Source organism: Primulina eburnea, chromosome 7, assembly GCF_022965805.1.
Source record: "Primulina eburnea isolate SZY01 chromosome 7, ASM2296580v1, whole genome shotgun sequence".
Lineage (NCBI taxonomy): Eukaryota > Viridiplantae > Streptophyta > Magnoliopsida > Lamiales > Gesneriaceae > Primulina > Primulina eburnea.
Window position 1 is genome coordinate 9,761,464 of NC_133107.1, and position 20,879 is coordinate 9,782,342.

Genomic DNA, 20,879 nt, shown 5'->3' on the forward strand with positions numbered 1-20,879 from the left:
TCGTATTTGTGAGACGTATATCTTATTTGGATCATCCATGAAAAATTATTACTTTTTATTCTAAGAGTATTACTCTTTATTGTGAATATGTGTAGAGTTGACCCGTCTCACAGATTAAAATCCGTGAGACGGTCTCACATGAAACTCACTCATAGAAAATTTGTGAATTTTCATCGCGATTTATCATTAACCGTCATAATTAGAGTTTTGAATATTTAATCTCGCAAGTGTCACTTCAAATCTCATTAAATTTTTGTTGATCATTAAATTTAATCCACCTCATCGATGTAATTTTCGTGACATGTTTACAATGTATTGTGTTTTTTTTATGAATATTTATATTAAAAAATTATTTTTTTCTAAAAATATGGAATAATTGTAATTATGTTCTATTCTATTGATTTCAATATATTAAATTTCCCTAAGGGTAAAAAACATTTGATGATGGGGAGTGTCCACATGGTTGGGCAGGCAACATAGTGCTTTTGTGGTCAACATTGCATATTTTCCTGCTGCCTTCATGTCTAGGCCACATGCCTTCACTGCTCCCTCCATATTCTTCTCGATTCTAAGGTTTTCTATCTTGTATGTATATTTCTACGACATTTTCTTAGTTGAAACATCATAGTTCGATCACTGCTCATCTTCAGATATTTGTGTAACTAAGCGGAAAAAACCCTTGGCGGGTTTTAAACTCAACATTGATGGATGTTCTAGAAAAATATCAACATAGAATCGACTATTGTTGAGATTATTATGAGTCTAATGCAGACGTCAATGCATTGGTTAATGCAATTTTCAAAAAATGATGGTCTCATGCAATGGATATGTTCAAAGAATAATTCCTTTTTAAAAAATTTGTAATTGCTTTGTTTGAGAGATTTTGATCTTGTACATATGGCATAAATTGCTTATGATAAAGGGGCCGTGATTTTGAATAATGATACCTATTATAAGAGAGCGTTCATCTCTTGCATGTCATCGATGTTGTAGATGATAGTAGTTGTGCATCTCAATAGTTACACATGAGCCTCTATACCATATTTGGATTGCTCAATCGACAATAAATTTTTTTCTATCAAAAAATTGTGGAGGGAGAATTGCTTTTAAATACCTATAACAAAACATAAATATGTGTTTAGTTTCAGTCATATAAAAAAAATTGCAGCCCTTGAATCACACAAAAAATGATTTTGAACTCTCTAGGCCTGCATAAATATGCTTTTAGAATTCGGTTCCAGCAGATTACGATAGTCCAGATGCGGATATCGAATTTATACTAGGTCTGAAATCACGAAGGAGACCGTTAGAAAGGGGCAGGAGGGTCTCCGGTGTAGTCCCCTCCAACGTTTAAGTCAGAAACTGAGAATATAATAAGAGAGCAGTTGAGGGTGCTGCTGAAAAATCAATATAGTGAATAATGAATTAGACACTCAAACCTAGTATTTATAGGTGAATATATGGGTCTGTCATAGGCCTGCTTTCTACCTGGGCTAGGGATGGGCGAGGAGTTTAGGTCTGCTCTTGATGGTCCATGGAGTATCACCAGTCTTCCCTCCCAAGTCGAACTGAATCATTGGTTCGAAGTTGGATTAATTGCGTTGTCCTCGGTTTACAACGTGTGAGTTGTGTACTATTTCTGTTGACGCTCATTAATCTCCGAGAATTTGCAAACAAATTGAGTCACCTTTCCATGATGAAGGGTCGGATCTGTGCTGGGCTCCCCCTATAAATAAATGTCTCCTCCTCAATTCATTCTCATATCCCCCCACACTTCATTCATTGATACTCACCTACGCTCCACCATCGCAGCCCGCATCCTCATCATATACCCGCGCTCATGTGCTCTCCCTCGCATCGCCTTGCCACCATCTCGCCCTCGCCCCGCTCCAGCTCCTCACCCCTTACATCCCCTCACCCTCCTCTCTCCTCACCAGCCTCGTACTTCCACACAGCCACCCCTCCTCCTTCGTTTCCCCTCAGCAAGCCCTCGCCCTCGCATAAAGCACGTAGCCCCTTGTCCCTTCTACTAACAACAACCAGCCTCTCCCTCCCACTGACTCTCTCATACACCCAGTCGTCACGCCCTATCCCTAGCTGCCTCGCTCGTAAGCCCCTCACCCTCCTCTCTCCTCACCAACCTCGCACTTCGCTTCCACACAGCCTCCCCTACTACTCAATTGCTCACCTACGCCCCTAGCTGCCTCGCCCGTAATCCCTTCACCCGTAAGTCCTCCCCGCCCTTCACAGCATCTCACTGAGCACGCCTGAGCCTACACAACGCGTCATCCCTCCCTTCCTCGCCCGCAGCCTTCGCTACCGACCCTCGCCCCTCACCGCCCTCATCACCTTGCCCACGCTCGCCTCGCCCCTTCATTTGTCTCGCCCCTCCACCAGCATCGCCAGCATTCTGCCGCCCTCGCAAGCCGTCGCTATCTCGCCCTGCTGTGCCAGTCACGCCTCGCCTTCGCCCTTCCTCGAGCACCTTCGCTCGTCTCACATTGCAGCCACGTCCATGCCCTCGCTTCTGAGTGCCCGCCTTGCGTCTATCACAGCCGAGCCACCACACTCGCCCAGCATGCCAACGCTTGCCCCTCGAGCTCGAGCGCTTGGCCCACCACCTGTTCGTTCTCTTGATCTTACCCCTTGCATATTTTTCAATTCTTTTCTCGGGTAAGTTTTCTTCTCTATTTGCTTAGTTATCCTTAGCACCCATGTCTTCATCTGATTCTGAGTTTAATTCCTCGAGTGATTCCGAGAGATCAAGCGCTTCTGACGAGAGTAGGACTTCCTTAGAAGATCCTGAATTTACCCTCGATTCCCCTGAGGATAAGGTTGTCACCCATAGTCGTCCTAGTAAGGAAATTCAACATGTGAACCAACAGATGAATATATCCAACGTCGATAACTTATGTTATGGCCATCTATCGTCCCACATCCCTCCCACTAGAGGGCTTCGTGGCATATGCCTTCTTCTCACAAAATCATCATCCCTGCCATCGAGGACCGGTGTAATAGCCCAACCTTTTATCATGTTAATTCTTATGGTTTATTATTGTTATGATCATGTTTTATGCTTTACTGGTTGAGATTATGTAGAATGGTTACTGGTTATGGATATGTTTATTGGAATGGTTATTATATGGTAATTGTTTTGGTATTATGTTCATAGTTGGTGATGATTATGGAAATAAATGGGTAGAATAGAAAGTTGATCTTGAGCCAAATAGGAAATGAAAGTGCAGAAACGGAATGACAAATGGCAGTAGTTGTGGTTTTTAGTATAATGTTTTGTATATTGATCCAATTGATGTGAGGTCACTTTCATTAGAAAGATAAGATATAAGGCTATAACTTTCATGTTTTGAGTTTTGTTCAAATCATTAGGGAAGACGAGCCAAAAGTGGCCCGAAGTGTGTCGTGTGTTTCGTTGTTTATGCACTAGAACATGTTGGGAGAATGAGTATAACTTTTTGCTCAGACCTTCAAATGACATGAAGCCAATTGGATATGCACGAAAAGACATAGGGCTACAACTTTTATGCTTACCACTTTGGCTAATTCGGAAGAAAAATTGCAGTTTTGGCCCCTGGCAATGGGTACACGGACCCCTACACGGGGTCCGGGTCTTGCCATGAAAAATGAGTGATTTCCAGTGTGTACACGGACCTATATACGAGGGGGGCACAGGGTCCGTGTCTATGGCATAGAAAACACGTTTTTGGTGTATTTGAAGGCTTTTAAACATAATTCTAAACCCTTCTACTCACTTCTCATTTCTATCTTTCTCTTCCATCGTTTCTTGTCTTCTCCTTCAAAATTTTCTTCCCTTCTTTCTCTACTTCAAGTTCAAGGGTTCTAGTAGAATTTTTAGTGTCTCCTACCTTAGACTTCAAGCTACAAGGTAAGACTTCTATATTGTTTTAGGAGTTTGAAGAGTTAAGTTGGGTTCTTTGAGTCCTTGAGTTATTGGTGATGATATATGGTTATTGTTGTGTTATGATTGTAGGGATTGCTTCAAGATACTATATCAACCAAGTGTTTGTGGGTTGTAAGAGAAAGCTTTTCCTTGTGCTCACATGATTTATATATGTATCAAGCCATGTTATTGCTAACTAGCTCCTCCCATTGACATATTATATATATTCATTGTTCAAATATTACTATTGAATTCATTGATAAAGGAGCTAATAACTCATTGTTCCTACCGAGTGTTTGATGTAATGCATCAATGAGATTTTCTATGATTAAAGCCAAGGAATGATAATAATTCATGCATGTCATTGGCCAATCACATGATTATGAAGTATCTCTCACAGTTTTGATATTCATATCAAAAAGATACTTGCCACAGGTCACAGAACTGTCATTTCCTTCCTTTAATTCATTATACGATACCCTTTACATTGATTTGAGATTTATTGTTCATTCTCATTGCCACAGCCATGTTTTAAGCCAAATCTATGTATATGTAATTGCTATGTATAGCTTCTTACTTACTGAGTTTTATTCTCATTCCAGTTAATGTCATGTGATGCAGGTGATAAAAAGGACTGAAATGGATTGTTCGAGGCGGGAGAAGTCATATAAGATGCCATGGGAAATACTTTTTGGTTATGTCACTTTGAATTGTGATGGAGTGAACATATGTAAAGTTTTAAAATATCATGTATTTTGGTAATGAATGATGGGAAAGATTTGTATCGGCTTTTGATTATGTATAGATAATATGTTGTGACTAGTAATGTTGATAGTTTTAAGAAATGGTTATAATGTAAATGCTATTTTGTACTTTCTCTTTTAAATGAAATGCTTCCGCATACGTTATTTCTGTTAAATGTTATTGTCATAGGAGTGGGGTGTGTCAAACAGCCCTATCTAGCCCCAAAAGTTTGTTATACTTTTTTCCAACACCACTTAGATGCGGGTCTCCATTTTCCCTTATGTGACTTCCTTCAGGAGTTGAGTAGTTATTATCAGGTGCATCTAGGTCTGCTCACTCCCAATGCTTTCCGCTCGATATGCAACTTCACGTGCTATTTCAGGCCTTAGACCTTCCTTTAGATTGCACCACTTGTACCTACTTACTGGTCTTAGCCAAGTCAAAAGAAGGAACTTTATACGTGACCTCCCGATCCAGCCATAATCTTCTTGATGGGGCTCCCAGTCACATGAAGACTGGAAAAAATACTTCTTCTTCATCCAGTGTAATGCCCCAGAATTGTCGTAGAATTGATCAGACAAGATTAATGAAATATCCCAAGACTTGTAGAATTGATCAGATAAGATTTTGGGATGTTGCTCGGAGCAAAATATAATTTTTCAGAACGTGCAAGACCGCACCCGCGCCCTTGTTTACAACGCACCCGCGGTGTAAGTCCAGTAGGGTAGGAATTTTGGGCGAAGCAAGACCGCACCCGCGGTCTTGCATACACCGCACCCGCGGTATTGGAAGAGCCGCACCCGCGGTCATGAATTGTGCATTTTAGATAGAATTGCCGAGACTGAAGCGCACCCGCGGTGCTGCAGGGACCGCACCCGCGGTGTGATGTGCAATGCAGAAAATGATGCCACGTTTCCAGATTTGCATGCAATATATATATAGATGATTGCCACGTTTTCTTCAGAATTTCAGAAAGGAAATCGAGAGCTTTGGGAGAGAAGTTGGTTTCTTAAGTTAGAATTTGATTTACAAAGAATCCGTCTATCAGAATTCGAATCCGAACGCAGTATCGTGTTCCTCTCGATTGGAGCTACGCAAGGACGTAAGTTTTATTACGTTTTGAGATGTTTTAGAAATATCATATTGTCAGAACTGTATGTGATTCAGATATAGCGTTTATACTACCGTAGAGATTGTATAATCGAAGTCAGATTTCAGAATAGACTATTTCTGTGATTGTTATGAATTGTGAAAGATATTGATTGAGATTTTGATATCAGAATTGTGTATTACTGATTTTGAATATACCGATATTCAGATTCTGAGTTCTGGTAGTATATATGTGATGTTCAGATTGACGGGGTATTCAGATTGTATGGTTATACCGTCGAAACATCAGTTGATTTAGATTGATCAGATTCAGATATGATTTCGATTAGATTGTGATATTATTAATATGACTCAGATTGTATCTTGTTCAGACATTGATCAGATGGTATACTGAATTGAGTATTGATCAGAACAGATTGTGAATTGAGTTACACATTGATACAGTGTATTTATATTGTCATTTCAGATCGGATATGGACAGACTGGACTTCAAGACTTCTTCTTCCTCAGAGGGGGACGACAAAGGTATAATTCATGTGATATTCGGGAAGAAACAACTCAATTGAGATCTCCATTTGAGTTGCCCAATAAATCACATACTATATTCTTGTTTATAGATTTGTTTATAGAACTTGTATGTAAATCTTGCTATGCTTTGTTTACAGATTATGTTGCATTGCATTAAGATGATTATGCTTGTTTACAGATTGTGTATTCATGCATTAAGATAGGAAAGTCTGCGAGATCATCCAGACTTCTAGACGTTCGGCGATATCACAGCTTAGGGGAAGATCACCGCCCCTATTGTAGATGTGGATACAGATCAGGCCGAAGTCTAGGAATAAGACGTACAGCACCTCGATTGGTAGGGTAGGTGACAGACAGTGACGTCTTATTCACACCGGGATCCCTAGAGTTTTAGTCGAGTCGCGTCTAGACATGATTAGACTCGCATTGCATGATTATATATGAATGACATTCATATTAGCATGTTTTATGATTTAGATTGTTTATATGCATGTTTATCTGATTTGAGTTGCATGCTTAATTTCATAGATTATGAAATATATTGTGTTTATACATGATCGCATGTTTTATGAATTAGTGTGTTTATATACATGCTTACCATGTTTTATACTGGGATTTATTCTCACCGGAGTTATCCGGCTGTTGTCGTGTTTTGTATGTGTGCATGACAACAGGTAGGGCTGGATCAGGGTCGAGAAGATGACGAGAGAAGACGAGTTTAGCGTGGTGATTCCGGACTTACAGTAGATTGGATTCTACTACTAGAACTTTAGTAGTGAACCTTAGACTAGAATGTTGTACATTATTATATTTTTAATACTGAAATGTAGTTTTATACAGATATGTATATCATGTAGATGCCATTACCTTCCGTACTTTATTTTAAAAAGAAAAATTTTTAGACCCTGTTTATCAGAACTGATAATTAAATCCCAACGATGATTAAGAAAATGATTAGCGTCCGGGTCCCCACAACAGGTGGTATCAGAGCCTTAGGTTCCATAACTGAAGGGTCCTTTAGCGATAGATCCTTTAGATTGAGATAGTCAAAACTGATAGATTCTTTAGATTGAGGTAGAAGAGAATGAGCGGGGTAGATGAATTTTCTTTCCTTGCATGTGTGTGCTAGCATGAGGTTGATTTCATGTTGCTTGACATTATGTGCTAGCATGAGACTATGTGTTACTGCTTTAAGATACATGTTTACCTGATTATGTGATTGGAATTGGTATTATGTATTCTTAAGTATGAATCAGATCAGATTCATGATCAGCAGTAAGATGATCGTGATCAGAGAAAGATTGGTACAGATTTGTAGTACTAGATTACTAATGTGTTTGGTAATCAGATGTACCGCCCAGAAGAATTCCAGAAAGAGGCAGTACTTCATATGATCAGACAGGTAGGTCAGAACCTCAGATAGACGTGTCAGAAATTCAGATGGAAACACAGTTACAGAGGTTCCAGTCGTTTCAGCCGTCGGTTCTGAAGGAAAATGAGACGTCAGCAGATTGTGAGAAGTGGCTTGAGGAGACAGAAATGTTATTTGAATTCCTAGGTTTCACAGATGAGTGTAGAATTAGGCTTATTGAGAACCAGTTGCACGAAGCGGCCAGAAAATGGTGGTTACTCACCAAAGGAGCTTTAGAGCAGAGTCGTTCAGTGATTACATGGAAGATTTTCAAGTTTGAGTTTTATCAAAGATTCTTCCCCGTGTCATATAGAGAGGACAGAAGTGCAGAATTTGCAAACCTAAAACAGGGTCAGATGAGTATTGATGAATACTTAGCACAGTTCTTCACCTTGTTACATTTTGCCCCTCTCATGGCTAGAAACGATTATGCTATATCTAGTCAGTTCATTCAGGGATTAAATCCTGAAATACGTACATTGGTGAATGTGAAGCAATCGAGTAGTTTTGCTGACACCCTTAACAGGGCCAAAAGAGCAGAAACGGTTCTGATAGGACAACAGGGAGTCTCGTATGATCTTCCAACATCAAATCCACAGCAACTGCCTTCTAGAGTTGAGATTGGCAGCAGCAGTGATAGGAAGAAAGAACCATTGAAGATTCAAAAGAAACTGTTCAAGAAGTTAGGAAGTGATTCCTCTAGTTCTAGCAGTCCTAGTCCGAGCTGTACCGGAGTGTATTGCAGGACGTGTGGAGGGCGACATTCTACAGAACAATGCCAAGGAGTGCTTGGTAAGTGCAATATCTGTAAGCAGACGGGACACTTTGCTAAAGTTTGTCTTCAGAGGCATTTTCGAAGATCTTAAAGAGCAGGGTCATTGGTGATAATGACTGAAGAACAGACTCAGAATTCACAACAGGTACTATTTCTTGTATGATTATATGCAAAGGTATTGATATGTACTAATGCATTATTTATGAATACCTGTGATTGAGTAGCATGGAGATATGCTATATCTGTTGGATCTATGGTTACTGTAGTATTGATTCCCTGGTTGTTGAGGAATACGTTGATATCAGAAATGTCTGTGACATATGATATACTACGGTTAGATAAGAATGAGATTGAACTAGATTGTGATGTACTTGTGTTATATGATTCTGATTGCAGTATTGACATGTATATGCTAAACAAGTACAGAAATATCGTAGAATGTGTGCCAGAAACGGTAAGATTCAGACCAGATCTGGCTGATAAACGGAGATTTTCCGGTAAGGATTCTAGATCCAGAATTCCTTAGATTATTGTACTGTTTATGACTCGATTATTACAACAAGGAACAGATGGTATCCTTATGTATTCAATAGATCCATTGAAATCGAGTCTAGCAGTGACAGAATTGCTAGTAATATAATAGCTGACTGGTGTTTGCCTAGATAAGATTTTAGATGTGTTTGATATCAGAAAGGTAGATTTCAGAATTGAATCAATACCGAGTATTGCTGGTATATTAGAACATAGTACAGAATGACTGACAGAATTGATATAATTGACAGATAAAAGAACATTAGCTGAGAAATCCAGTTGATTGAGTATTTCCCTGGAAGATATTTCAGTTCTGCTTCTAAATTGATAGCGTTTAGGTGCAGAAGTATTCTGAAGATTATGCTTGATATATCTATGGCGTATTGATATATTGCAGCATTTGATTGATTATATTGAATATTTGAAGATTGTGTTAAATATTCAGAGAACTATGATCATTGTATACAGAAATGGGTCAGGTATGAATCCGGTATGCAGTTATTGATACAATGTTTATTCAGAATATGCAGTATCTGAAGATCGGTTGATTTAGACAGTTAAGACAGAAAGATCAAGAATTCCAGAAATGTCAGAAATTTATTATCTGTAGATTATCTTATTCTGATTATTTATTCTCTTATTGTTATATATATCTGCTGAGTATTGTTATTGTTCTACATCCGTATTTGTGCGATATCTTATATTGTTGGGAGCATATGTTATTTGCAGATAAGATATAACAGTTGATCTGGGCAGTATGAGGATTGGTCAGATAGCCAGAATTTACAATTGCCTGATTTTGTTCTTTTATGAGTTTTCGTAAACTCACTAGATCTGTATAGGGTCTTTCTATTCTGAACCTGATGTGATATTACTGTTATTGTGAATCAGTGTTTGATACAGATTAGTGTAAACAGTCAGACATGTGATCAGAATGTTCAGAATTTGTTTGTAGTAATCAGAACAGAGCATCAGTCAGAATAACAGATATTTGATTTTGTGTTATATGGGACTGATTATGTTATGATATCAGAATGTTTCAGAATTGGTTACAGATTTTGATATCTGTAGTCAGAGCCGAATACCAGGTAGGTATTTCTTCTTTAATCTATGATTATTCACTGATTTGTTTATACAGCATAGTTCGAATCTGAACTCACAGATAGTGTCAGAACCGCATAGTAGTGAATTCAGTTGCCATTCAGATGATTGTGAATGTACGTTATTCGAACAGACAATTGTGATATAAACAGATTAGATCAGTTGTAACAGAATTTGTACAAAAATGTTGGCAGAAATTGTACTGACAAGTCTGAATTGCTAACAGAAGAAGACAAAAAGATAGAAATCAGAAGATTATTACAGAATTTGTATATTTCTGAATAGAAATGGGAGTACATCTCTATGGCTTTCGTAATAAAATTACCGCCATTTTCTTTAGATTATGATATGATATGACATGATTATGATTGACAGATTATTCAATCTATATCTATCAGTTTGTACCAGATTACGTACAAACAGAACCAGATGACATAGATCAATGTCAAAGAAATAGTCAGATTGACGAGAATGCAAGAATTAGATGATATCAGATTGTGATTTTGATGGAGTTGTACTTGTGATAGATTATATCATAAGCTCTCTTTGTGCAGATTTATTACAGATTGACAAATAGTCAGAGTATATTACCAGATATTGACAGATAATTGTAGAGCTTTAGTACTGGATGTTAGTACTAGTTGATCTAGATTATTGTCATTGTGTAACTTACTGTATGACAATAGCTATCAAGATAGTTCAGAATGAACAGATTTAAGAAACCAACGTTGGATGATGACGATTGGTAATTGAAGATGAAGCTTGATTATGTTCTAGATTGGGATAAACAGATAGGATAACAACTACAGATGGTATTATTTTGTTATAGATTGCAGATTGGCATATACGGATGTTGTATAGCCAGTAATGCGGGATTGATTCGGCTAGAACGAGTTGAAGAAGGATTATGATATTATAATTCTTGACTTCTGATTCCAGACCAGAATCAGAGCTTGATCAAAGAAACATACCTCAGAATGATGGTAGTAAAACGAGTTTGGATGTTAAACTCTGTTATATATTTCTTCTATTATATTTGATGGAATTGTCATGAGTTCGGGGACGAACTCAGATCTAAGAGGGGGAAAAATGTAATGCCCCAGAATTGTCATAGAATTGATCAGACAAGATTAATGAAATATCCCAAGACTTGTAGAATTGATCAGATAAGATTTTGGGATGTTGCTCGGAGCAAAATATAATTTTTCAGAACGTGCAAGACCGCACCCGCGCCCTTGTTTACACCGCACCCGCGGTGTAAGTCCAGTAGGGTAGGAATTTTGGGCGAAGCAAGACCGCACCTGCGGTATTGCATACACCGCACCTGCGGTGCCAGACCGCACCCGCGGTATTGGAAGAGCCGCACCCGCGGTCATGAATTGTGCATTTTAGATAGAATTGCCGAGACTGAAGCGCACCCGCGGTGCTGCAGGGACCGCACCCGCGGTGTGATGTGCAATGCAGAAAATGATGCCACGTTTCCAGATTTGCATGCAGTATATATATAGATGATTGCCACGTTTTCTTCAGAATTTCAGAAAGGAAATCGAGAGCTTTGGGAGAGAAGTTGGTTTCTTAAGTTAGAATTTGATTTACAAAGAATCCGTCTATCAGAATTCGAATCCGAACGCAGTATCGTGTTCCTCTCGATTGGAGCTACGCAAGGACGTAAGTTTTATTACGTTTTGAGATGTTTTAGAAATATCATATTGTCAGAACTGTATGTGATTCAGATATGGCGTTTATACTACCGTAGAGATTGTATAATCGAAGTCAGATTTCAGATAGACTATTTCTGTGATTGTTATGAATTGTGAAAGATATTGATTGAGATTTTGATATCAGAATTGTGTATTACTGATTTTGAATATACCGATATTCAGATTCTGAGTTCTGGTAGTATATATGTGATGTTCAGATTGACGGGGTATTCAGATTGTATGGTTATACCGTCGAAACATCAGTTGATTTAGATTGATCAGATTCAGATATGATTTCGATTAGATTGTGATATTATTGATATGACTCAGATTGTATCTTGTTCAGACATTGATCAGATGGTATACTGAATTGAGTATTGATCAGAACAGATTGTGAATTGAGTTACACATTGATACAGTGTATTTATATTGTCATTTCAGATCGGATATGGACAGACTGGACTTCAAGACTTCGTCTTCCTCAGAGGGGGACGACAAAGGTATAATTCATGTGATATTCGGGAAAAAAACAACTCAATTGAGATCCCCATTTGAGTTGCCCAATAAATCACATACTATATTCTTGTTTATAGATTTGTTTATAGAACTTGTATGTAAATCTTGTTATGCTTTGTTTACAGATTATGTTGCATTGCATTAAGATGATTATGCTTGTTTACAGATTGTGTATTCATGCATTAAGATAGGAAAGTCTGCGAGATCATCCAGACTTCTAGACGTTCGGCGATATCACAGATTAGGGGAAGATCACCGCCCTTATTGTAGATGCGGATACAGATCAGGCCGAAGTCTAGGAATAAGACGTACAGCACCTCGATTGGTAGGGTAGGTGACAGACAGTGACGTCTTATTCACACCGGGATCCCTAGAGTTTTAGTCGAGTCGCGTCTAGACATGATTAGACTCGCATTGCATGATTATATATGAATGACATTCATATTAGCATGTTTTATGATTTAGATTGTTTATATGCATGTTTATCTGATTTGAGTTGCATGCTTAATTTCATAGATTATGAAATATATTGTGTTTATACATGATCGCATGTTTTATGAATTAGTGTGTTTATATACATGCTTACCATGTTTTATACTGGGATTTATTCTCACCGGAGTTATCCGGCTGTTGTCGTGTTTTGTATGTGTGCATGACAACAGGTGGGGCTGGATCAGGGTCGAGAAGATGACGAGAGAAGACGAGTTTAGCGTGGTGATTCCAGACTTACAGTAGATTGGATTCTACTACTAGAACTTTAGTAGTGAACCTTAGACTAGAATGTTGTACATTATTGTATTTTTAATACTGAAATGTAGTTTTATACAGATATGTATATCATGTAGATGCCATTACCTTCCGCACTTTATTTTAAAAAGAAAAATTTTTAGACCCTGTTTATCAGAACTGATAATTAAATCCCAACGATGATTAAGAAAATGATTAGCGTCCGGGTCCCCACATCCAGCCTCTCAAAGAGTTGACTTGTTCCATGTAATGGTACCCTATCTTTACCAAGCCTGAGATTTCCAAGGGTTTTAAAAAAGAGAAGAGATATTCGCGAATAATGAGTGTATTAGGAGATAGATGCTTCAGTATTCCCCAACTCTTATCTGAATATCTCATGTGCTATGCCGGGGTAAGTCCAGCAAATATTAAGCTGAAAGAGGACGCTGGTAGATAGTCTCTTCTTTTCACACTTTTTTTTCGTTTTCCCTTATTATGCTTTTTGATAACATTCTCATCTAATTCATTGTTTTTATTCTTAGGTACTAGAGTCATGAACGCCATACTGCTCCGTGAGGCTACGAAGAAGAAGGCTGGGGGTCCATCATCAGCACCCAAGAAGCCAGTTATCCCAGCATTCATGACAGGCGCGAAGTGAAATTGCTCTACTTGTAGTAGCCCGAATTCTAAATTGGGTAATTAACGGAGTAATGGTGATTAAGAAGGTTTAATGTGTAATTTTGACCGAGTCATGATCGGACGGACCGAAGATGGTTCGGAAGCACCGAAGAGTTCGGAAGGTCCGAAGTGGGTTCGATGGATCCGATCATGAGGTGTCAAGAGCAGCTGGACACGTGCATGTTCGGACGGTCCGAAGTGTATGATCGGAGGATCCGATCATGAGCTGTCAAGAGCCAATGGACACGTAGCGTTCGGACGTTCCGAAGTGTTGTTCGGAGGATCCGAACATGGCCTATAAATAGTGGTCGGATTTCTCATTTTTGACTTGCCAATTTCTTGAGTTTTCTCTCATTTTGGAGAATTTGGAAGGTTTCTAGGGTTAGTTGTTGGTCGAGCGATAGCCAAGAGCTGCCAGGAGTAGTAGCGTAGCGGCGCCTGAGTTACGAGGAAATCGACATCAAAGGGCTGTCGACGGACGAAGGTAAACCCTAAACCTTTGGTAGTACTAGGGAGTGCTGGTTTTACTAGTCTAGCTTGGTAGTATTGTTTATTGAGTATGCTTTTGATGCGTAGGCTTGTGCTAGACCTGATTAGCGGTGTTGCGTAAGGCTAGGCTTGCTGTGATAGAGGTACGAAAGTACTATCCGAGATATCCTGGTTGAGTATACATTCTTATATGTGTTGCATGATTATGTGGTGCATTGATATATGTCATATGATGCATGCTATTATGTCACGTTTATTACTGCACGTTGCATTTCATGTTGAGCCGTATCTTCTTCGAGATAACCTTTACTGTTGAGCTGTATCTCTTTCGAGATAAGCTATATCTTGGGGCCGCTCAGCCCTGTCTTGTGGACGCATGGACACCGAGAGTACACAGTGGCCGACGGGTCGGGAGGGCTTCGGTGGTCCGGGACATTTTAGGTCCACGTCTGTCTTGTAGTGGATGCAGTGACCCAGAGGTGTACCGCGCGGCACTATCCACTTGGCGCCTCTAGACTGAGCATTGTTGAGATCCTTTTGTGACTCCTGTTTCTTGACTACCCCGGTATCATGATCATAGCATGTGCATTTCATATAGGTCTGTATACTCATACTTTTGTACTGGGCGTTCTTATCGCTCACGTCCTCGGTTTTGTTTATTCTTGGACACCCCATTCCCACGGGGCAGGCCTCAGGTTGGACAGCTCAGGAGGAGCAGGAGGAGGACGTGAGTATCTGGTTGGTTTAGTTTATCGGTATTGTTTTGATTCGATATGGTTATATTGGATATTTTATTTTGAGTTATTCTAGACTTCGATTGGGTTGTATAACCATTATTTTGTTGACTTTTCCGCTGTTATCTCTGATTATTGTTAATTAGGTTAATTGCATGCTTAGTTCTTGATTAGTAGGTGATTCTGGAACGGGTCACTACACTACTACTGCGAAGAAGCCTTCTGTCTCACCCACCACTACGAAGAAGAAGGCAGGCGCATCCTCCTCCACCCAGAAGCGGGCCTCCTCCCAAACTCCTCAGGTCGAGTCCCCTCCGCAGTCTGGAAAAAAGAAGACGTCCACTGATCTGAGCCCATCAGCCCCACAGAAGTGTCAGTGAAAGATTTCTGAGATCTCCATCATATCAGCTTCTTCTCAAGATGTGTCCGGATAAGATGATGAACATCCTTCTGGGCTGGGGATATATCCTTTGTATACCCTGGAATCGGTTATTTTTGGACGAGGTCCCACTCACATAGCTCAGAAGATATTATATCAGCTCCCTTTCCACGCAGATGCAGTGTTCTTGAGTTCCCTAGGATGGTCTGATCTTGTTTGTTGGACGTGCAACAGTTTTCACTGAGGTATATTTCTCCCTTTAAACCTTAGCTTGATATTTGATATACGATTAATTTTCTTGTCGTTCTCTTACTCTCGTTTTTCCTATTCAGGGCGTCTATCTAGGGGAGGTGGTTGAGTGCGCCGACGTTATCAGGTCCAGCGCCTACTATGATTTACACAAGGGTAAAACTCTTTGGGACCAGCTCCAGGTGACACATGCTAAGGAGCTTTCGGAGTTCCAAGATCGATATGATGAGCTTCTAAAGGAGAAAGAGGAGAAAGAGAAGGAGCTTCAGCGAATGATAGAAGACCAGACGAAAGAGATCTAGAATATGAAGGAAGAGTCAAAGACTTCCCGAGCTGAAGCATCACAAGCCCACAGGGACCTTAAAGACGTCAAGGCACAACATGTGAAAGAAGCCTACTCATTCAAGGAAGAATTAATCAAGTCTGAAGAGTTCAATGAGGTTTGTGGTCCGAAAGCTTTTCAGTACTTGGAGGTTGGTTTTGAGGGTGCAGTCGGCCTCTTCAAAGCTCAAGGCTACCCTCTGACAAGCGCTTCCACCGATTTCATCAACCTTAATGGATCGTGTGTGTTAGCGCCTTCAAAGGCATTTCGCACACAACAACCTTCGATGAGCTTCAATAGCTCATGTTCTAAGAATATTAACATCAATGAATTAAATCGAGTTTGGTATTAAACCAAACGGAAGAAACTCGAAATAATCTTTCGTAAAGAAAACTGAAATGCTAGAAAATATTTTACCTTGTGTAAACTGACTAACTGAAAGAACACATATTAGTTTTTGCATTTTTGTATTTCAATTATGGTAACAACTGAACACACGAACACTCTAACTAATCAAAACAATTTTAAAGCGATAATTAATCAGTTAAATACACAATATATGTTTATGGATGTTCGGATATTTCAAATGCTCCTACGTCACCCCTTCTATCTCCACAGATATGATACACTAGAAGACTTTGATTTATACAACCACGTGTACAAGCCTACTCAGTTAGGACTTATCTACTGCCTAAACTGAACTCTTAGCTATGACTGAAAACAACACTTTCAGTCAACACTTATTTAACGTCTATGTGAGAAAGAATACATACACAAGTTTAACGTCTTTGTGCAAGACTGCATTTGGGTGGATTTGAGAGTGAGTATGTGTGTGAGAACTGAACAAGAATGTTCTCACACACTGAGGGAAAGTGGCTTCTAAATTAAGCAGATACAACAATGAAAAATTCTCTCTGGGCTTAAGTGCTTCTGAAAGCTGATATGCAACTGAGCGTGCCCTTCTCTCTCTAGTATTGTATATGTGCTCCCAATTTTTTTGAGTCTTTACCGATCTTCTCTTTATAGAGGCGGAGGAAGCTGTTCGTACAGTGAGACTCATTTATTGTATCTGTTGCATTTGAATCGTCTTCTTGGACTATGTGTCTCGTCTTTTTGATTGTCCATCTGAAACTTTTTGTCTTTAATGCTCTGATGCAACGTCCATTATTGTCCTTTGACTGGACAATGGCTTTGTACCTTCTCACACAGCTGGAATCCACTTGAAGGAATCTATCATCGTCCATAACTGAAGGATTCTAACTGATGCTTCGAACTAGTCATTTGAACTGATCTTTCAGTTGGGCTGGTGAAATCAGTTGACTCATCAGTGGAACTCATTTCACACTCGTTCAGTTGGACTGATCAGCTGGGTTTCTTCATCAGTTGAACACTCCTTCGGCTGTCCAGGCTTCTGAGGTTTTCCTGCTGTATTACCTATCAACTGGTCATTCAGCTGTACTGCTCAAATGACGTAGCCAGTTGAACTGATTCATTTTGAGAGATCAGTTGGGTCTTCAGTTTTGCGATGTAAACAACTCGTAGGTGATCCTAGATGCTGCACAACTAAGGTAGATCATTAGTAACACATTTAACAAGTTTTGTTATTATCAAAATCAAGATTGCGAACTTGAAAAATTCCAACAAACCTCAAGGACTTCATAGCGAGTCTCCCTCATGACCCTTAGATCATGTTACTTACTATTTACTAATGTTATTTTTTCATTTACGTAGACGATGTATGCCTTCGGGCCGTATTTGTCACGCAGTGTATTGCTTTTCCTTCCGTACTATTTTGCTTATGAATTTTATTACGCTTATATTTTGTTATCTCCATTTGCGCACTTTTGGTATGTATGAGATTCACTTTATGCCACATTGAGTATCTTGCGTTTGACTAAACTGCTTCTTCTGAGTTTATCTCCAATGTTTTGGAACCATTGGGGTAAATAAAATCGGCTAGAGTGCGAGCTTATCGAAGCTCTCTCCCTTCAGTCACATCTTTTCTTCTGTCATGCTCAACTCAGAAAATAAATTCTAACTTTTGTTTTGCTTTCTTCTTCTCCTCTACTAAGTATAGCTTAAATAGATAAAATATGATTTTTTAATCTCCCACCGCTTCTATTCTACTAGACGCAATCCAGATAATAAAAGTTTCACCTCCTCACCCATGACTCTTATGCTAGGCTATGCCTTAGTATGAAAATAAAAGTTTCACCTCTTCTTCCTCTGACTCCTCAACTTGGCGATGCCTTAGCAGGAAAATAAAAGTTTTACTCCATCACCCCGACTCATCTGCTCGGTGGTGCCTTAGAATAAAAATAAAAGTTTTACTTCCTCACCCCGACTCATCTGTTAGGCGATGCCTTAGCAGAAAAAGAAAGGTTTCAATCTCATCACCTCTTCTCCTCTACTAGGTGCAATCCAGATAATAAAAGTTTCACCTATTCACCTTCTAACTCATCTGCTGGGCGATGCCTTAGCAGGAAAATAGAAGTAAAAACTTCCTCACCCTGACTCATCTGTTAGACGATGTCTTAGCAGGAAAATAAAATTTTTTATCTCCCCACCTCTTCTCCTCTACTAGGCGCAACCCAAATAGGTAAAATTTAATTTTTCTTCTCTTCGACTCTTCTCTTCTACTAGGCGCAGTCCAATTACATAAAGTCCAATTTTTATTCTCTTAGACTCTTCTCCTCTACTAGACGCAGCCCAAGTAGATAAAATTTAATTTTTCTTCTCCCCAACTCTTCTCCTCTACTAGTAGGTAAAATTTAACTTTTCTTATGTTCGACTCTTTTCCTCTACTAGGCGCACCTCAAATAGGTAAAATTTAATTTATATCACCTTCATAATACAACAACATTCATTAACTGAATAGAAGAACTTGGATTTATTGAATTTCAACTCATTGCATAGGAAAACTTAAAAATTAAATACATCAACAATAAAATCAATAATCATATTTGTTTAAGGTGTAAGCATTCCAATTTCCAGGGCCTCTTTAAAGCCTTGCCTTATGTGTTCTCCAAGTAATAGGCTGCAGAACTAAGATTTTGATCACTTTGAAAAGTTCATCCCACTTGGGGTCCAACTTTCCTCTCTGCTCTTGTACATTCCTCAGGACCACTTGGAAGCTTCTCTGAATGACCCTAAGATTGTAGGATTAAGCTATACGATTTTTAAAAGCTTCCATGTGAATGCTCGCTGCCTCTCTCTTCTCTATCAATAGATCAAGTTCAATCACCCGTCTCATACCATTATCTTCGTCATAGACCATAAACCTTGCCGATTTCGATCCAATTTCAGCTAGGAGCAACGCCTCATTACCATAGATTAAACTGAAAGGAGTTTCTTTTGTTCCTTCCCTTGGAGTGGTTCGATACGTCCACAAGACACTTGGTAGTTCGTTCACCCAATTGCCCTTAGTGTTGCTAATTCGAACTTTTAGACATTGAACTAGTGTTCGATTAGTCACCTCAACCTGCCCTTTACTTTGCGGGTAAGCTACAGAGGTAAAGATTTGTTGGATCTTCATCTCTTTACATCAGGCTTGCATCTTAACTCCTTGGAACTGTCTTCCGTTATCGGATAGCAGTCTTCTAGGCACCCCATATCTGCACATTATACTCTTCCACAAGAATTTCAAGACATCATTCTCGATGATCCTAGCCAAAGGCTCCGCTTCTACCCATTTCGAAAAATAGCCCACTGCTACCAACATAAACTTTTTTTGAGCAGGAGCTAGAAGGAAATGCCCCACAATATCAATTCCCAATTGGTCAAAAGGACAAGCGGCTGGTGATGAAACCGAGCATGATGTTGACAACTATCACAAGACATCACTAATTTTTAGGCATCATGCAGCACTGAGGGCCAACAATAACATGCAAGCAACACCTTCCTAGCCAAAGCATAAGCTCCCAAGTGATTTCCACAACACCCCTCATGAACTTCCCCGAGTACATAATCAGCCTCTTGATAACTCAAGCATCGAAGGAGCGGCCCTGCGAAGGATCTTCGATACAACACTTCTCAAACTACCACATAATGTGAACACTTTATCTTCAACTTACGAACTTCCATAGGGTCATCAGGAAGCTTTCCCTTCTTCAAGTAACCAGTTATGACAGTCCTCCAATCCTCCTCTTCCTGTTCAATTACAGGAAAACTCGTGTTAGGTGTGAGTTCGACATAAAATACCACATCCCTAGTCTTCCAACTTCCCATTTTTCCGGCCATCTTGGCTAGAAAGTCCGCATTTTCATTCTCTTTCATGGGTATTTGCTAAAACACGACATTTGCGAACTATTCTCTAACCTTGTCCACCCTTGGAAATACTTGATAAGTTTTTCATCTTTAACATCATATACTCCCTTCATCTATTGCGCTACCAGCTGTGAGTCAGAAAAAACAAGTACTCGGGTAACTCCCACGTTTCTAGCTGCTTGAAGCCCTGCCAATAGAGCTTCATACTCTGCCTTATTGTTGGATGCTAAAAAATCCAACCTTATAGCCAACTTCACTTCAACTCCAGCTGGTGAAATCAATACTACCCCCACCCTACTTACATCCTTCGAATAGGAACGATCAACATACATCTTCCAAGGGTCCTCATTTTCCTGATGCACGATCTCGACCAGAAAATCGGCTAAGGCTTGTGATTTAATAGCTGTCCTTAGTTCATAACGGATATCATACTCTCCTAGCTCAGTGGTCCATTTAACCAAGCAACCTGACATGTTTGAATGAGTTATGATCCTACCCAATAGACTGTTGGTGAGCACCATAATTGGATGAGATAGAAAATATGGTCTCAAGCGCCTCTCCGTCATTACCAAAGTCAAAGCCAAAGCCAACTTCTCCAACCCCGAGTATCTTATCTCTGCCTCTTTGAGCGCATGTGAAATATAATAGACTGGCTGTTGAGTTGATCCCTCTTGCTGGATAAGAACTGAACTTACAACTCC

At 39.5% G+C, this 20,879-nt stretch overlaps 1 protein-coding gene across 1 annotated transcript; it reads right to left on the reverse strand.

The window, feature by feature from the left end:
- Window positions 1-19,075: 19,075 nt before the first annotated feature.
- Window positions 19,076-19,447, reverse strand: LOC140835680 (uncharacterized). Its single transcript, XM_073201079.1, has one exon. It carries the CDS (start codon window positions 19,445-19,447, stop codon window positions 19,076-19,078), a length of 372 nt encoding a protein of 123 aa, XP_073057180.1.
- Between the last annotated feature and the right edge of the window lie 1,432 nt (window positions 19,448-20,879).

Excerpts from the sequence above, each read along its gene's own strand:
- LOC140835680 (XM_073201079.1), bottom strand. The coding sequence starts at position 19,447 with ATGAAGATCCAACAAATCTTTACCTCTGTAGCTTACCCGCAAAGTAAA.